The sequence below is a fragment of the Stenella coeruleoalba genome, assembly GCF_951394435.1.
Source record: "Stenella coeruleoalba genome assembly, chromosome: 17".
Taxonomy (NCBI): domain Eukaryota; kingdom Metazoa; phylum Chordata; class Mammalia; order Artiodactyla; family Delphinidae; genus Stenella; species Stenella coeruleoalba.
The window spans coordinates 34,207,764-34,225,077 of NC_137163.1; the positions used below are offsets into that span (position 1 = coordinate 34,207,764).

The 17,314-nt window shown below is 42.1% G+C and overlaps 1 protein-coding gene across 12 annotated transcripts in view; it reads left to right on the plus strand.

Annotated features, from left to right (window-relative positions):
* NCALD (neurocalcin delta) overlaps nt 1-17,314 on the plus strand; it is a 430,559-nt gene that overhangs the window by 406,158 nt on the left and 7,087 nt on the right. For all 12 annotated transcript variants that reach the window (XM_079901525.1, XM_079901524.1, XM_079901530.1 and 9 more), the window contains one exon: nt 2,445-2,841. In XM_079901525.1, the coding sequence (XP_079757651.1) occupies nt 2,464-2,841 (378 nt within the window). In that variant the 5' untranslated portion in view covers nt 2,445-2,463. The remainder of the gene's footprint in view (nt 1-2,444; nt 2,842-17,314) is intronic.

Below are 17,314 nucleotides of genomic sequence, written 5' to 3' on the forward strand. Positions count from 1 at the left end.
TATTTGCCTGATTCTGCATAAAGGGGCACCTTTGAAAGTAAATAAATTCTCACGGGCAACTGTTGGTCCTGCTAATAGGGAGGAAGCTCTGTCACGCTACCCTTCGGGGGGTGCCTGCCTCAGAGCCAGAGTGGGCCGGTTCTGCCTTCAGTGAGAACTCAGAAAACAAAAGCAATCAACTTGGCAACTAATAAAGATGTTTGTCATTTCCTGAACTGTGGATATAACAAAGAATTTGAGCAGTGTGAGATGCAAGCCCTGCCCTCAAGAAGTTTATTTTTAGTGGGGGCAGCAGACAGGTACACAGGCAATTCAATCTAAGAGATCCCAAGGCGGGGGGAGGGGGAATTGAGTGAAGGTGGTCAGCAAGTACAAACTTCCAGTTACAGTGTAGGATACATAAGTTCTGGGGATGCAGTGTACAGCATGGTGACTATAGTTAACAATATTGTGTTGTATATTTAAAAGTTACTAAGAGAATAGATCTTAAAAGTTCTCATCAGAAGAAACAAATTCTGTAGCTATGTTAGGTGATGGATGTTAACTAGACTTATTCTGGTGATCATTTCCCAATATATACATATATCAGGTCTTATGTCATATACCTCAAACTTATGCGGTGCTCTGTGACAATTAGATCTCAATAAAATTAGCAGGCAAAAGAGACCCCAAGACCAAGTCTTAACTACCAAATACGATTAGTGTCTCAAATAACCGTATGAAAGCCAGGGCCTCATCTTTGGGGCAGAAAGACTCCTTTTCCAAGAAGATTATTGCATATTTCCACATTGTAATAATTTATCTGTCTATCAGTTGTTTCTTCATTCATTAACTCACCCAATGTTATTTGTGATGGGCCCTAGAGAGACAAAGTAACTTCAACAAGACTCCATCTCAAGGAGCTCACCCTGCAGTGGGAGGGAGGCAGACATAAACAAACACCACAAAGTGAAAATCTCAAAGAAACTGGGAATCATTATTAAAATGGGGATGTGTTATCTTTTATATATTCTATGTTTCCAATACAAGAAAAATGTAAAATATAAGTGCAGAGCCCCTTTATTAAAAGGGATTTATCTTAACCATGCTTAAATCATAAGACTTTGGACATGAGAACTAAGCTCAGATATCACCTCCTCCAAGAAAGCTTCCCTGATAGCACCCATGTTCCCTTTTGGCTTGAGTGTCCTTTCTATGTACTCTCACTGCACCATGTCCATTCCCCTGATACCATGTTTTGAATTTTTATTGTGTTGTCCTCTTACTGCCACTACCACCTCCATAAATACACAACTGGGTACCCCTTAAGGAGGAGGGGACACATCTTACTCTTTGCATTCGCAGCGCTAGAAACATACCTGGTATATGGCACTCGGTTAATGTTGAATAGCTCTGTGAGTGGGAAGATGATAATTACAGGTTTTTTCCCCATCTAATAAAAGTTGCCTTTTATTCCCCCCATTATATTAAGTTTTAAAATATGTAACAAAGGGTATATATTCTTGTTTTTTGAAATGTAAATGTATTAAAATGTAAATATATTAAATGTAAATGTATTAAACATTTATTAATAGCATATTTAGATAAGGGCACATACAAAAAATCTAGAAGGACACACACCGAAATGCTGGTGGTGGTTATCTCTTAAGTGTTAATGTTTGAAATGATGCTAACTTTGTCTTCATGCATCACTGTGTTGTTTAACTATTTTACTATGGATGTGCTACTATTATGATAAGAAAATATGAAGTTATTTGTATTTTAAAAAGGAAAATTTGGCCCATTTCATAAGCCACAATCATAGGACATAAACAACTTTATGAAACATCATCTTTACCATCTAACGCAATGTTGACAGTGATTTGACTTCGGATTTAAACAACTGACCAAGCTTGGTGGCATTTAATGGAATTAAATGGGTTTCTATTTTCCTTGCTCATGTCTGTGTTTATAATATTCAGAAGGTACCCAAGCACTTTATTTGCAGTTGTCTAAAACGTGCGAAATTATCTCTTTTGCTCGCTCTCTTTTGTTCCTTTCCTTTAATTCTCCCTGCTAATACTTGGATTGGGTGTTAGAACCCCAGTCTTTTTAAAGCCAGGTTTAACCTCTTGCAAATAGATAAGGCAGAACTAAGTAACCAATTAATTCTCTCTCTCTCTTTCCTTCTGTCTCTTTTTCATTATAAATCTCCTGTTTTTAGGGTGGCTCTGTGTAGAAGAAATATCAGTTTTCTGGTCCGTGATAGTGTTCTGCCGTGCATCTTCTGCCTGCCCGTCTTTCAGCATTTTGTCTGGCTGACCAGAATGTTGGAAAACCCTAGACAATGTTATTGGACTAACAGTTTATTTCTTTTTCCCAGAGGAACAATCACAGATTGTAAAATGTGCCTCTAAAGAACAGGTTTAAAAAACTATACATACTATATTCTTTTTTATCTGCAGCTGAAGTCTTGCTGCCAAGATGGGGAAACAGAACAGCAAGCTGCGCCCGGAGGTCATGCAGGACTTGCTGGAAAGCACAGATTTTACAGAGCACGAGATCCAGGAATGGTATAAAGGCTTCTTGAGAGACTGCCCCAGTGGACATTTGTCAATGGAGGAGTTTAAGAAAATTTACGGGAACTTTTTCCCTTATGGGGATGCTTCCAAATTTGCAGAGCACGTCTTTCGCACCTTCGATGCCAATGGAGATGGGACAATAGACTTTAGAGAATTTATCATAGCCCTGAGCGTAACGTCAAGGGGGAAGCTGGAGCAGAAGCTGAAATGGGCCTTCAGCATGTATGACCTGGATGGAAATGGCTACATCAGCAAGGCAGAAATGCTCGAGATTGTGCAGGTACGTGGACCTTGCCCTTTACAAAGAGAAGAGTGTGAGTCGCAGTAAGAACTGGGAAGTCCACAGTGCAGCTTAGTGGAGAGATTGCAAACGGGTGGTCTGCCTGGGCACTGATTTGGCCTAGCCAGTGTCTTTGAAAATGTGGAACCCATATACAAAACAGGGAGGTTTACACATAAACATGCAGATTGGTTAGTATCTCTTGGAAACTCAGGAGCTCTGGCCACACTGGGCCCACATTCTTGCCTGGCATAGGTGCCCTGGGGCTTTGTGCTGACTCCTCCCTACAGAGGGACATGCACTCTTCAGCTGGTCATGCTCACTGTGGCCACTCCATCTATTCAGTGCAATGACCTGCCTGGACCTAGAGCCTGGAGTGATGTTTAATGGTCAAACTCTGACCTGGGTTCAAATCCTGCCTCTTTCAGTCACTACCTCTGTGACTTTAACCCAAGCGAGCCTCAGTGTCCTTGTCTGTAAAATGGGACTATCAGCAGTGCCCACTGCTGTGGGATTGTTTTAAAATTAGACTGACTCTCTGTGTTCAATGCTTAGCACAGTGCCAGCCTTACAGAAAAGCTCATCATCACTGCCATCACTAATTTCCAACTTTATTAGACACTTGAATAAAAGTAGGGATCTCTAATCTAGCTTCTATCTCATCAGAGATACAAACAGTGCAGAATCAAGGCCTCCATCATTTTTATAGGAAGCACTCCATTTTATTTCCCCAAGTCACTCACCCAGAGTAAATTTCCCAAATAGAACAGGAAAAGGGGTCGTTTTTCCTTTCACCACCCCCTCTTCTTTGCAAGTCCACACTCAGGCCTTGTCACTGTCCCAAGAAGCTGTGTACCTTTGTGGGAATTCTCACTGGTTCTAGCTGGTCTGCACCAGGAGAATGCATATTTGCAGATGCTACAATCGCTTCAGAGGCGGCACTGTCTTTTAGGTGTCTGGGAAAATACCTGTTAGAAAGTGTAAGATGGAGGCAGGCTGTGGGCCGGCAGAATCATACACAAATTAAGGCTCTGTTTGTTAAAGCAAGTGAAACTTCAGCTTGATTACAAGTGTCAGCACATAAATTCCTTGCTGAACTTCTGTCCCTCCAAGACTCAGAAATTCAAGCCATTTAATGTAAAATGCAAATTCATGATGTTCACCTGCAAATACTCATAAGTGGTCAGGGTGAAGATCGAGGCTTGTCAGTGAATGGAGGGCGGAACTCCATAAATTCTCTAGTTTTTCTTCTTTATTGTTGCTTTCTGTGGTGTAATTTTGGTATCCACAGAATATTGGTGGTGGTAGCAGACTGGAATCCTTTTGTTTTTCCTGGCATTGGTAGGAAGGATTCTATTGTGGACTCTGTAACACTGAAATACACGGTATTGGTTTCCTCTTGGAAACCAATTGGCTGCTGTAACAAAGGGCCATAAACTTAGTGGCTTAAAACAACACACATTTATTATCTTTCAGTTCTGGAGGTCAGAGATCTGAAATCGGTTTCACTGGGCTAAAATCAAGGGGTCCGCAGCTTGCGTTCTGTCTGGAGGTTTTAGAGGAAAATCTGTTTCCTTGCCCTTCCTACTTTTTGAAACATTCCTTAGCTTGTAGCCCTTTATATCCATCTTCAAAGCCAGCAACAGTGGATTGAGTTCTTCTCACGTTGCCATTCCCCTGGGTATCTCATTCTGCTTCTCCCTTCCACTCATAAAGACCCCTGTGAGTACACTAGGACACCCCAGATAATTCAGAATAATCCCCCCTAGCTCAAGATCCTTAACATAATTACATCTGCAAAGTCCCTTTTACTGTGTAAGGTAACATATTCACAGGTTTCAGGGATTAGGACATGCACATCTTGGGGGGGCCATTATTCAGTCTCCCACGTATGTCCAAACGCAGTTATGTTCCTTTTTCCAAAAAATAATTTTGTGCTATATCAACATCTGGGTGAAAAAGCAAAACCATATGCAGATTTATTTTTAGAGTCTTACACAAACATTTTCACATTCATGTGTTTGTTTTTTTAAAGTGACAAACTTGGGAACATGATTTAGGTCCAATATTTTATTATTGCATCAAAACCATCTCTCATGAGTCTTAAGCCAGATCACAATTCTGACGTTTCTCCCGTAACGGCAGATCCTCTCCTGGGGCGGGGAGGGCCCTAATCTCAGCCCCCCGCTGCAAGAGGAAGGAGAATCCTTCCTGCCCCACACAGTTCTCTGTCCCTGAGCCCAGCCAGAGGCAGGTCTGAGCACCCACACCCAGCCCAGCACAGGCTGTTTCAGGAAGGGGGCAGCGAGCATGTGAGTAGCGTTGCTCATTGAACCACGAGTGCTCAGATGCTCTCTGGGATCTTGGGGGTGAGGGAACATGAACTTAGGGATCCATCAACAGGACCTCAGGGAGAGAATGCGGGAAGAACAGAGAGTGAAACTGACCCCTTCTGTTCTCAGAAAGTAACTAGGACCCTTGAAAGAACACGTTTTAACTACAGGACTGTCATTGGGTAGGAGTACACAGTCTGTGTTGCTTTACTCTTATGATTGAATGAAAATCACAGGCTTAGACAAAAATTGATCACCGGGATCCAAAACAAAGATGAAGAGGGAGTCAAGGGAAGAATTGGCATGTGAGAGCGGTTGTCTGAGCAAAGCAGGTCAATATCACCTTGCCCCTCCTTTTTTAATCTCCTTTTCCTTCTTTTCCTCGGGTAAATTATTTAACCTTTCTGTGCACTGTTCTCATGATTTGTGAACTGGAACCAATCATAGCACCCGCCTCAAGAGTAACCATAAGGGTTCAACAGTTATTACAAGTAGAGTACCTAGAACAGTGCCTCTCAATGGGTATCCTTCAGTAAATGTTGACTACTATTATTCTATAGACGTTTCTGGAGCTGAGACAGGACGTTTCCCTGCAAAATAAAGGGAGGTCCTTTCCCATTCAAAGGACAAAGTAATAGAGGCTCCCATTAAGTTTTTTTCTCTTTTCACCTTTATTGGAGTATAATTGCTTTACAATGGTGTGTTAGTTTCTGCTTTATAACAAAGTGAATCAGTTATACATATACATATGTTCCCATATCTCTTCCCTCTTGCGTCTCCCTCCCTCCCACCCTCCCTATCCCACCCCTCTAGGTGGTCACAAAGCACCGAGCTGATCCCCTGTGCTATGCGGCTGCTTCCCACTAGCTGTCTACCTTACGTTTGGTAGTGTATATATGTCCATGCCACTCTCTCACTTCGTCCCAGCTTACCCTTCCCCTCCCCATATCCTCAAGTCCATTCTCTAGTAAGTCTGTGTCTTTATTTCCATCTTACCCCTAGGTTCTTCATGACATTTTTTTTTTTCTTAGATTCCATATATATGTGTTAGCATATGGTATTTGTCTTTCTCTTTCTGACTTACTTCACTCTTTATGACAGACTCTAGGTCCATCCACCTCACTACAAATAACTCAATTTCGTTTCTTTTTATGGCTGAGTAATATTCCATTGTATATATGTGCCACATCTTCTTTATCCATTCATCTGATGATGGACACTTAGGTTTCGTCCATCTCCTGGCTATTGTAAATAGAGCTGCAATGAACATTTTGCTACATGATCTTTTTGAATTATGGTTTTCTCAGGGTATATGCCCAGTAGTGGGATTGCTGGGTCATATGGTAGTTCTATTTGTAGTTTTTTAAGGAACCTCCATACTGTTCTCCATAGTGGCTGTACCAATTCCCATTACCACCAATAGTGCAAGAGTGTTCCCTTTTCTCCACACCCTCTCCAGCTATTAATGTTTCTAGATTTTTTGATGATGGCCATTCTGACCGGTGTGAGGTGATATCTCATTGTAGTTTTCATTTGCATTTCTCTACTGATTAATGATGTTGAACATTCTTTCATGTGTCTTTTGGCAAACTGTGTATCTTCTTTGGAGAAATGTCTATTTAGGTCTTCTGCCCATTTTTGGATTGGGTTGTTTGTTTTTTTACTGTTGAGCTGCATGAGCTGCTTGTAAATTTTGGAGATTAATCCTTTGTTAGTTGCTTCATTTGCAAATATTTTCTCCCATTCTGAAGGTTGTCTTTTGGTCTTGTTTATGGTTTCCTTTGCTGTGCAAAAGCTTTTAAGTTTCATTAGGTCCCATTTGTTTATTTTTGTTTTTATTTCCATTTCTCTAGGAGGTGGGTCAAAAAGGATCTTGCTGTGATTTATGTCATAGAGTGTTCTGCCTATGTTTTCCTCTAAGAGTTTGATGGTGTCTGGACTTACATTTAGGTCTTTAATCCATTTTGAGTTTATTTTTGTGTATGGTTTTAGGGAGTGTTCTAATCTCATACTTTTACATGTTGCTGTCCAGTTTTCCCAGCACTACTTATTGAAGAGGCTGTCCTTTCTCCACTGTACATTCCAGCCTCCTTTATCAAAGATAGGGTGACCATATGTGCGTGGGTTTATCTCTGGGCTTTCTATCCTGTTCCATTGGTCTATATTTCTGTTTTTGTGCCAGTACCATACTGTCTTGATTGCTGTAGCTTTGTAGTATAGTCTGAAGTCAGGGAGCCTGATTGCTCCAGCTCCGTTTCTCGTTCTCAAGATTGCTTTGGCTGTTCGGGATCTTTTGTGTTTTCATACAAATTGTGAAATTTTTGGTTCTAGTTCTGTGAAAAATGCCATTGGTAGTTTGATAGGGATTGCATTGAATCTGTAGATTGCTTTGGGTAGTAGAGTCATTTTCACAATGTTGATTCTTCCAATCCAAGAACATGGTAAATCTCTCCATCTATTTGTATAATCTTTAATTTCTTTCATCAGTGTCTTATAATTTTCTGCATACAGGTCTTTTGTCTCCTTAGGTAGGTTTATTCCTAGATATTTTATTCTTTTTGTTGCAGTGGTAAATGGGAGTGTTTTCTTGATTTCACTTTCAGATTTTTCATCATTAGTGTATAGGAATGCCAGAGATTTCTGTGCATTCATTTTGTATCCTGATACTTTACCAGATTCATTGATTAGCTCTAGTAGTTTTCTGGTAGCATCTTTAGGATTCTCTATGTATAGTATCATGTCATCTGCAAACAGTGACAGCTTTACTTCTTCTTTTCCGATTTTGATTCCTTTTATTTCCTTTTCTTCTCTGATTGCTGTGGCTAAAACTTCCAAAACTATGTTGAATAAGAGTGGTGAGAGTGGGCAACCTTGTCTTGTTCCTTATCTTAGTGGAAATGCTTTCAGTTTTTCACCATTGAGGACGATGTTGGCTGTGGGTTTGTCATATATGGCCTTTATTATGTTGAGGAAAGTTCCCTCTATGCCTACTTTCTGTTGGGTTTTTATCATAAATGGGTGTTGAATTTTGTCGAAAGCTTTCTTTGCATCTATTGAGATGATCATATGGTTTTTCTCCTTCAGTTTGTTAATATGGTGTATCACGTTGATTGATTTGCGTATATTGAAGAATCCTTGCATTCCTGGAATAAACCCCACTTGATCATGGTGTATGATCCTTTTAATGTGCTGTTGGATTCTGTTTGCTAGTATTTTGTTGAGGATTTTTGCATCTCTGTTCATCAGTGATATTGGCCTGTAGTTTTCTTTCTTTGTGACATCCTTGTCTGGCTTTGGTATCAGGGTGATGGTGGCCTCGTAGAATGAGTTTGGGAGTGTTCCTCCCTCTGCTATATTTTGGAAGAGTTTGAAAAGGATAGGTGTTAGCTCTTCTCTAAATGGTTGATAGAATTCGCCTGTGAAGCCATCTGGTCCTGGACTTTTGTTTGTTGGAAGATTTTGAATCACAGTTTCAATTTCAGTGCTTGTGGTTGGTCTGTTCATATTTTCTATTTCTTCCTGATTCATTCTTGGCAGGTTGCGCATTTCTAAGAATTTGTCCATTTCTTCCAGGTTGTCCATTTTATTGGCATAGAGTTGCTTGTAGTAATCTCTTATCATCTTTTGTATTTCTGCAGTGTCAGCTGTTACTTTTCCTTTTTCATTTCTAATTCTGTTGATTTGAGTGTTCTCCCTTTTTTTCTTGATGAGTCTGGCTAATGGTTTTATCAATTTTTTTTATCTTCTCAAAGAACTAGCTTTTAGTTTTATTGATCTTTGCTATCATTTCCTTTATTTCTTTTTCATTTATTTCTGATCTGATCTTTGTGATTTCTTTCCTTCTGCTAACTGTGGGGTTGTTTTGTTTTTCTTTCTCTAATTGCTTTAGGTGCAAGGTTAGGTAGTTTATTCGAGATGTTTCCTGTTTCTTAAGGTAGGATTGTATTGCTATAAACTTCCCTCTTAGAATTGCTGTTGCTGCATCGCATAGATTTTGGGTCGTCGTGTCTCCATTGTCATTTGTTTCTAGGTATTTTTTGATTTCCTCTTTGATTTCTTCAGTGATCACTTCGTTAATAAGTAGTGTATTATTTAGCCTCCATGTGTTTGTATTTTTTACAGATCTTTTCCTGTAATTGATATCTAGTCTCATAGCGTTGTGGTTGGAAAAGATACTTGATACAATTTCAATTTTCTTAAATTTACCAAGGCTTGATTTGTGACCCAAGATATGATCTATCCTGGAGAATGTTCCATGAGCATTCGAGAAATATGTGTATTCTGTTGTTTTTGGATGGAATGTCCTATAAATATCAATTAAGTCCATCTTGTTTAATGTATCATTTAAAGCTCGTGTTTCCTTATTTATTTTCATTTTGGGTGACCTGTCCATTGGTGAAAGTGGGGTGTTAAAGTCCCCTACTATGAATGTGTTACTGTCGAATTCCCCTTTTATGGCTGTTAGTACTTGCCTTATGTATTGAGGTGCTCCTATGTTGGGTGCATAAATATTTACAATTGTTATATCTTCTTGGATCAATCCCTTGATCATTATATAGTTTCCTTCTTTGTCTCTTGTAATAGTCTTTATTTTAAAGTTTATTTTGTCTGATATGAGAATTGCTACTCCAGCTTTCTTTTAGTTTCCATTTGCATGGAATATCTTTTTCCGTCCCCTCACTTTCAGTCTGTATGTGTCCCTAGGTCTGAAGTGGGTCTCTTGTAGACAGCATATATATGGGTCTTGTTTTTGTATCCATTCAGCCAGTCTGTGTCTTTTGGTGGGAGCATTTAATCCATTTACATTTAAGGTACTTATCGATATGTATGTTCCTATTCCCATTCTCTTAATTGTTTTGGGTTTGTTATTGTAGGTCTTTTCCTTGTCTTGTGTTTCTTGCCTAGAGAAGTTCCTTTAGTATTTGTTGTAAAGCTGGTTTTGTGGTGCTGAACTCTCTCAGCTTTTGCTTGTCTGTAAAGGTTTTAATTTCTACATCAAATCTGAATGAGATCCTTGCTAGGTAGAGTAATCTTGGTTGTAGGTTTTTCTCCTTCATCACTTTAAATATGTCCTGCCAGTCCCTTCTGGCTTGCAGAGTTTCTGCTGACAGATCAGTTGTTAACCTTATGGGGATCCCTTGTGTGTTATTTGTTGTTTTTCCCTTGCTGTTTTTAATATGTTTTCTTTGTATTTAATTTTTGACTGTTTAATTAATATGTGTCTTGGCGTGTTTCTCCTTGGATTTATCCTGTATGGGACTCTCTGTGCTTCCTGGACTTTATTAACTATTTCCTTTCCAATATTAGAGAAGTTTTCAACTATAATCTCTTCAAATATTTTCTCAGTCCCTTTCTTTTTCTCTTCCTCTTCTGGGACCCCTATAATTCGAATGTTGGTGTGTTTAATGTTGTCCCAGAGGCCTCTGAGACTGTCCTCAGTTCTTTTCATTCTTTTTTCTTTATTCTGCTCTGCAGTAGTTATTTCTACTATTTTATCTTCCAGGTCACTTATCCATTCTTCTGCCTCAGTTATTCTGCTATTGATCCCTCTAGAGTATTTTTAATTTCATTTATTGTGTTGTTCATCTTTGTTTGTTTCATCTTTAGTTCTTCTAGGCCCTTGTTAAACGTTTCTTGTATTTTCTCCATTCTATTTCCAAGATTTTGGATCATCTTTACTATCATTATTCTGAATTCTTTTTCAGGTAGACTGACTATTTCCTCTTCGTTTGTTAGGTCTGCTGGGTTTTTACCTTGCTCCTTCATCTGCTGTGTGTTTTTCTGTCTTCTCATTTTGTTTAACTTACTGTGTTTAGGGTCTTCTTTTTGCAGGTTGCAGGTTCGTAGTTACTGTTGTTTTTGGTGTCTGTCCCCAGTGGCTAAAGTTGGTTCAGTGGGTCATGTAGGCTTCCTGGTGGAGGGGACTAGTGCTTGTGTTCTGGTGGATGAGGCTGGATCTTGTCTTTCTGGCGGGCAGGTCCACGTCTGGTGGTGTGTTTTGGGGTGTCTGTGGCCTTATTATGATTTTAGGCAGCCTCTCTGCTAATGGGTGGGGTTGTGTACCTGTCTTGCTAGTTGTTTGGCATAGGGTGTCCAGCACTGTAGCTTGCTGGTCATTGAGTGCAGCTGGGTGTTGGTGTTGAGATGGAGATCTCTGGGAGATTTTCACCGTTTGATATTATGTGGAGCTGCGAGTTCTTTTGTTGACCAGTGTCCTGAAGTTGGCCCTCCCACCTCAGAGGCACAGCACTAACTCCTGGCTGCAGCACCAAGAGCCTTTCATCCACACGGCTCAAATCACAAAAAGAGGAAAAGGGGAAAAAATAATAAATCTTCCTCTCAAAGTCCACCTCCACAATTTGGGATGATTCGTTGTCTATTCATGTATTCCACAGATGCAGGGTACATCAGGTTGATTGTGGACGTTTAATCCGCTGCTCCTGAGGCTGCTGGGAGAGATTTCCCTTTCTCTTCTTTGTTCACACAGCTCCCAGGGTTCAGCTTTGGATTTGGCCCTGCCTCTGCGTGTATGTCACCGGAGGGCGTCTGTTCTTCGCTCAGACAGGACAGGGTTAAAGGAGCAGCTGATTCATGGGCTCTGGCTCACTCAGGCCAGGGGGGAGGGAGAGGCATGGAGTGTGGGCCGAGCCTGCGGCGGCAGAGGCCTGAGGTGCCCCGTGCGTTCTTCCGGGGAAGTTGTCTCTGGACCCCGGGACCCTGGCAGTGGCGGGCTGCACAGGCTCCCCGGAAGGGAGGTGTGGATAGTGACCTGTGCTCGCACACAGGCTTCTTGGTGGCGGCAGCAGCAGCCTTAGCGTCTCATGCCCGTCTCTGGGGTCCTTGCTGATCGCCGCGGCTCGCCCCCGTCTCTGGAGCTCCTTTAAGCAGCGCTCTTAATCCCCTCTCCTCGTGCACCACTCTGGACCCCACGGCCACTGGCTGGCCCACTGTGTTCAGGAAATTCAATAGGAACCCTGGCAGCTCCTCAATGTCTGCTAATGTTGGAGGGTGTCCTGCAGAGGCGGGGGGTGGCTCTGTTTCAGACACTGGCAGCAGAAGTTCTGGGAAGTACTCCTTGGTGTGAGCCCTCCCAGAGTCTTCCCATTAAGTTTTAAGTTAAGTTTACCTAGTCGTATAAATGTGTGTTCACAAAACAAAGGGAGGTAACCCAGCTAAACCTCCAATTGGTGGAACTCACAGAAGAGATATTCTTGTGCAGATGACTTTAGGAGTTCCCAGGCTTCTTCAGCTGTTGTGTTTCCTACCAAACACCATCCCAGCTGGGAATAAGCTAAAACTTCTGGGCTGCTCTGATGCTTACAGGATTTAAGTAACAGAAAGATCACCTTTCCAGGAGAGAATGTGGTTGGCACCAGGAATTCCCCAACTCCGAGCTGTTGCCCTGAGCCCATAGGTGCACTTCATGCAGGACTTTTGGGGCACAGCCGGTCTGGACTTGTTCTCAAGTCCTGCTAGAGACTTTCCGAAAGGAATATATAGGCTAACACGGTGTTGCCTTTAGCAGTTCTCAGGGAACTCACTTTAATGACCAGGTTGCAATAATTTCTAGTTAGCGTATTCATTCCTTGGATGGTAATGATTGCTTTAAAGTAGTTGGTGTTCAAATACGTGTTGTCTTAGAATCAGACTCTCCCTCCTAGTTGTGATTCAAGGTTAATTAGCACTTTTGATAAGGCAGAGTAAACTTCATAACACCCTCGGTCTACATTTTCACACCCTTTGAATGAATGAAAACTAAAGGAAGGAGGTTGGGCTGATGCTGGCAGCGCATCACAGAAGACTTCATTTTTTTGTTTGTTTCTTTTAGCAATATGGGAATTTTTTTTCCTGATTCACTCATCAGAATAAGGCATATGTATCCATACAGCAACCAGATGAAGAGGAAGGGAGACTATGGTGTTAGCCGTGCAAAGGTTTGCCGTCCACAAACACCAGACAGACTCACAAATTAATCTGACCTGGTCTCAAGAGCACTGTGACCAGTTCAGACAAGCAGCTTGTGAGTATTTGTGCCATGACGGATCAAAATCAGGACCAGAAAGACTTGGTTACATTCTTTCTAAAACCACTTCCTGAGTGGCATTTTTTTCTCCCAAAGATCTTTCTAAATTGGTGTCGTAGACACTATGTCACTTGTGATATGTGCCTTGGAGACCTGAAATACTGTGCTCTTCTGATGGTGAAAAAAAAGGCAGGGGGTGAATGGTGTTGTAGTGAAAGCTTCTAGTCCGTCTTGATATGGCCCCTGGGAATTCAGCTGCAAACCCTTGCCTAATTCTCAGTTATGAGTGTGGACCACAGATGTTACTCCAGAATGCAACTTGGATTTCTCTCCTGGAGAAAATTCTTTAAAGCAGTTGCCCAGGTTAGTGACTTTCTCTAAGAACTAACCTTAGTGTTTGTTTATCAGTTGTGTTTGGCTTATCCCTTTTTTATCAGGGGATTAATCTTATCGTGACAAGCCACATTATAGTTTAAGAGTTGAAGTTAGGCATCTAGCAACCCAAGTGAGTGCCTGCTACCCAAAGGCCCCCCACTCGGCTGTGCCCTCCGTCTACTTTGTGGACTATTCTTCCTTCTCCTGTTTCCTAAACAAGGATATTCCCAAGCAGAGGTCCAGCCTCAGCCTTCTTTTCCTTTCATTAGTTCTGGGAAGTCATCTTCTCAGTGCTCGTATGGGCCAGGCATAGTGTTAAGTATTTTCCACACTGTATTAGTTTCCTAGGGTTGCTGTAACAAATTACCATAAACTGGGCAGTTTCAAACAACAAAAATTTATTCTATCACAGTTCCAGAGGCCAGAAGTCCAAAGGCAAGGTGTGGGCAAGGCTGGTTCCTTCCAGAGACTCCTGGGGGGATCTGCTCCATGCCTGTCTCTTAGCTTCTGGTGGTGGCTGGCGATCCTTGGTGTTTTGGGCCCACATCTCTCTATCATCGTGTGACATTTTCCCTGTGTGACTGTGTCCAAATTTCCTTCTTCTTATATGAACACATCATTGGATTAGGGCCTGCCCAAATCCAATATGATCTCATTTTAACTTGATGACATCCGCAAAGACCCTATTTCCAAATAAGGTCACATTCACAGGTTCTGGGTGAACATGAACTTTTGCAGGACACTAGTCAACCTGGTACATGTGCATTTTCTCATTTAATCCTCACAATAACCTTATTAGCCCCATTTTATGGATGAAGAAACAGAGTACCTCTAGATCTTCACCTCTGCTATGTCCAGCTGTTAATGGACACCTCCACTAAGACATTGCACTGGTACCTCACAGTCAAACATTCCAAAAACAAACTCAGTATTGCCCCCTAAAATGTGAAGTCCTAAACCACAGCAGCTCCAGAATGTCTTTTTAGGAGAGTGAACGGGATCTTTGGAAGGGGCTGTTGGAAGCAATCTTTGCACAGCACTTTATATAAGAATGAAATAAATAGTAACTGCCCATATCTAAAAATGATGGGTACCACCACTCACCTGAAACAAGACAGTGGCTGAGGAATGGGCAAGAATGATAAATTTAGAAAAATATGAAGGAGGCAGATTTGATAGGTCTAGTTGACTGCCTGCACGTGGAGACGGGTGGTTAGAGCCATATTAAAGATGTCTTTGACTTGATTACAGGATGGTGGGTGGTAGGAGTGTTTACCAAGAAACAAACAAACATGAGTGGGGGCAGGGGCCTGGGCAATAATGAGTTTCAAGTAAAATCTTCTGTGAAAACTAATATAAGAACGGAGCTGCTTTGGTTGAAAAAGGGGTAGGGCCCTTATTCTCCCCCCATCCTCTCCCTGCCTGTGAACGTGTCTACAGCACTTTGGGAGAACATTATGGGTTTACTGACTTACTGTATTCTTCTAGCTCTAAACAAGAAAGTGCTTACGCTGTTCTAGATACATAGATATTGACCCCATTTTAAGAGTATTTCCAAGAAAGATTCTCATGGCCTCTCTCTACCCTCCTTTCCTGGTATGTAATATCCTTCTAAGCAGGATGCTTTTCTTTATCGACAATCTAAGAACAACCTATACTGCTTAACTTCTTTTACCCTTGGTGGGTTGTCATGGGGCCTTGGGTGTCCTGTTGGAAGACCCTGCATCTTCTGATGAAAAGCCAGTCTGGTTTCCTTCAGAGAGAAGGGTGAACTTTAGCTCTTGGAATTGTGCCTGCCCTTAGTTAATCCCACAACGTTTATCAGTTCAGACATGAGCCTTTCCTTTCCAACATTCCGAGAGGTGGTTCATTCAGAGGGAAAAAGAAAAATCACATATATATATATATGTCAAGAGGAAGCTGGTAATTCCCCTGGCCGCAGGTGGTGCTGTCCTAAGCCTGCCTAGGGCAGAACCAGAGCTGGGTTCCTGGGTGTCCCATAGCGGTTGTATTTACCCAGAGACAAGAATAGGGCTCTTCAAGTTTAATTAAAAACAGGATGTCCCTGCTGGGCCTCTCATTGACATTGCTAAAAATAAAGTAGGGAAGTAGCCTGGCCTCTCCATGGTTTAATCCCATTAAATTAGGGGGAGGGGTGTGGGGAACTGGGGTTAATAAAAGACACGATTTGTTTCAGATTGCTGTCTGGAGTTGTGTCTTTTCTCTCCCTGCGCTGTGGAGTCCCAGGTCTAATACAATCAGTGCTGGCTTGCTGAGGCCATGAGAGAGGGGCAAAGGGACAGGTGATTCCCCACTGAGGTTTTGCAGGGCTGTCACCCACTTACATTGGGACCCCTGGGGCTTGTCACCTCATCTCTTTGCTCACTGCTCTAGTACCACCCACGTTCATAGACCTGGTTTTGTAAATAATCCACTAATCCCTTTCTGTGAGCTGATGCACATTAAAAACAAACAAATGGGGCTTCCCTGGTGGCGCAGGGGTTGAGAGTCCACCTGCCGATGCAGGGGACACGGGTTCGTGCCCCAGTCCGGGAAGATCCCACATGCCGCGGAGCGGCTGGGCCCGTGAGCCATGGCCGCTGAGCCTGCGCGTCCGGAGCCTGTGCTCCGCAACGGGAGAGGCCACAACATTGAGAGGCCTGCGTACCGCAAAAAAAAAAAAACAAAAAAAACAAATCAACAAAAACAGTCTAGTCTGAGTGCTATGAAAGAGCCATCTGGAAACGTGAGCATCTTAAAGGTGCTCGCACTTCCTCCTCAACCCCTCAGTACACTCAGACGTTACATCTCTTGCCCAATTCCGGAAGCCTCGTTTGCAAATATCCTCATATAAGGGATCCTGACTTTCTTCATTTTTGTTTTGTTTTTATTTATGGGTGTTTTGTTGTTGTTGTTTTGAACTAACCTATCCTCATTTCTCTGCCCCAGCCCTGTTCCTTTAGTCTAACAGCTAAAGACTAAACGCCTGAAGACTTTCTGTTGGGTGTAAGCGCCTTGTTTTCAAACACATTCATCTGTTTGCTTGGTCTTTCGTTCATTTGTTCAACCAGAGTATTAAGAGAATAATCCCTAGATTATTACACAGTTGACTTCCTTCAGAATCCCAAGAAGGAGAATTTCATGAACCTCAACTCTTAGAGGCTGAGAGTTCCAAGGAGTGTTCCAGACCAGTGGGTTTTACTTGCTACCATGGGACCTTACCGAGGCCAGAACAGATTTGGGGAAGGAGTAACGCAGCCCCAAAGAAGGTTGATTACACAGCATCCTTAAGACTTCTAGCCAAAGTAAACTTATTATTTGTCCATAAATGCCCCTCCCACATCACCTGTACAACTCCTGAAATGTACCAGCTCTTAAACCTTTAAAGAGGTGTACTTGTGATTTAGTGGGGCGCTGATATCTAGATACTGTTTTGTTGTTGTTGTTCTAAGATTCCTGGGCTTGTGAATTCACAAAATATTTAGACTGTGTAAGTCTGAAATCCGTGTGAGGGGGGTGTGTGTGTGTGTGTTCATCAGTTGGTGCCGCCGATTCCTCTTTGAGTCAAGAGTTACAGAAAAGCTTCCGTGTCGGAGCAGAGAAAGCTGAGGAGAGGGCGCTGGACCTCAAAACATGGTGGTGTGGAGAGTGTCCTGCTTTCCACTCTTGTTACTAAATACTCACGTGGCCCTGGAAGTTCAGCACCTCTGTTTCCCATTTGTAAAAAAGTCTCTAACTCTCT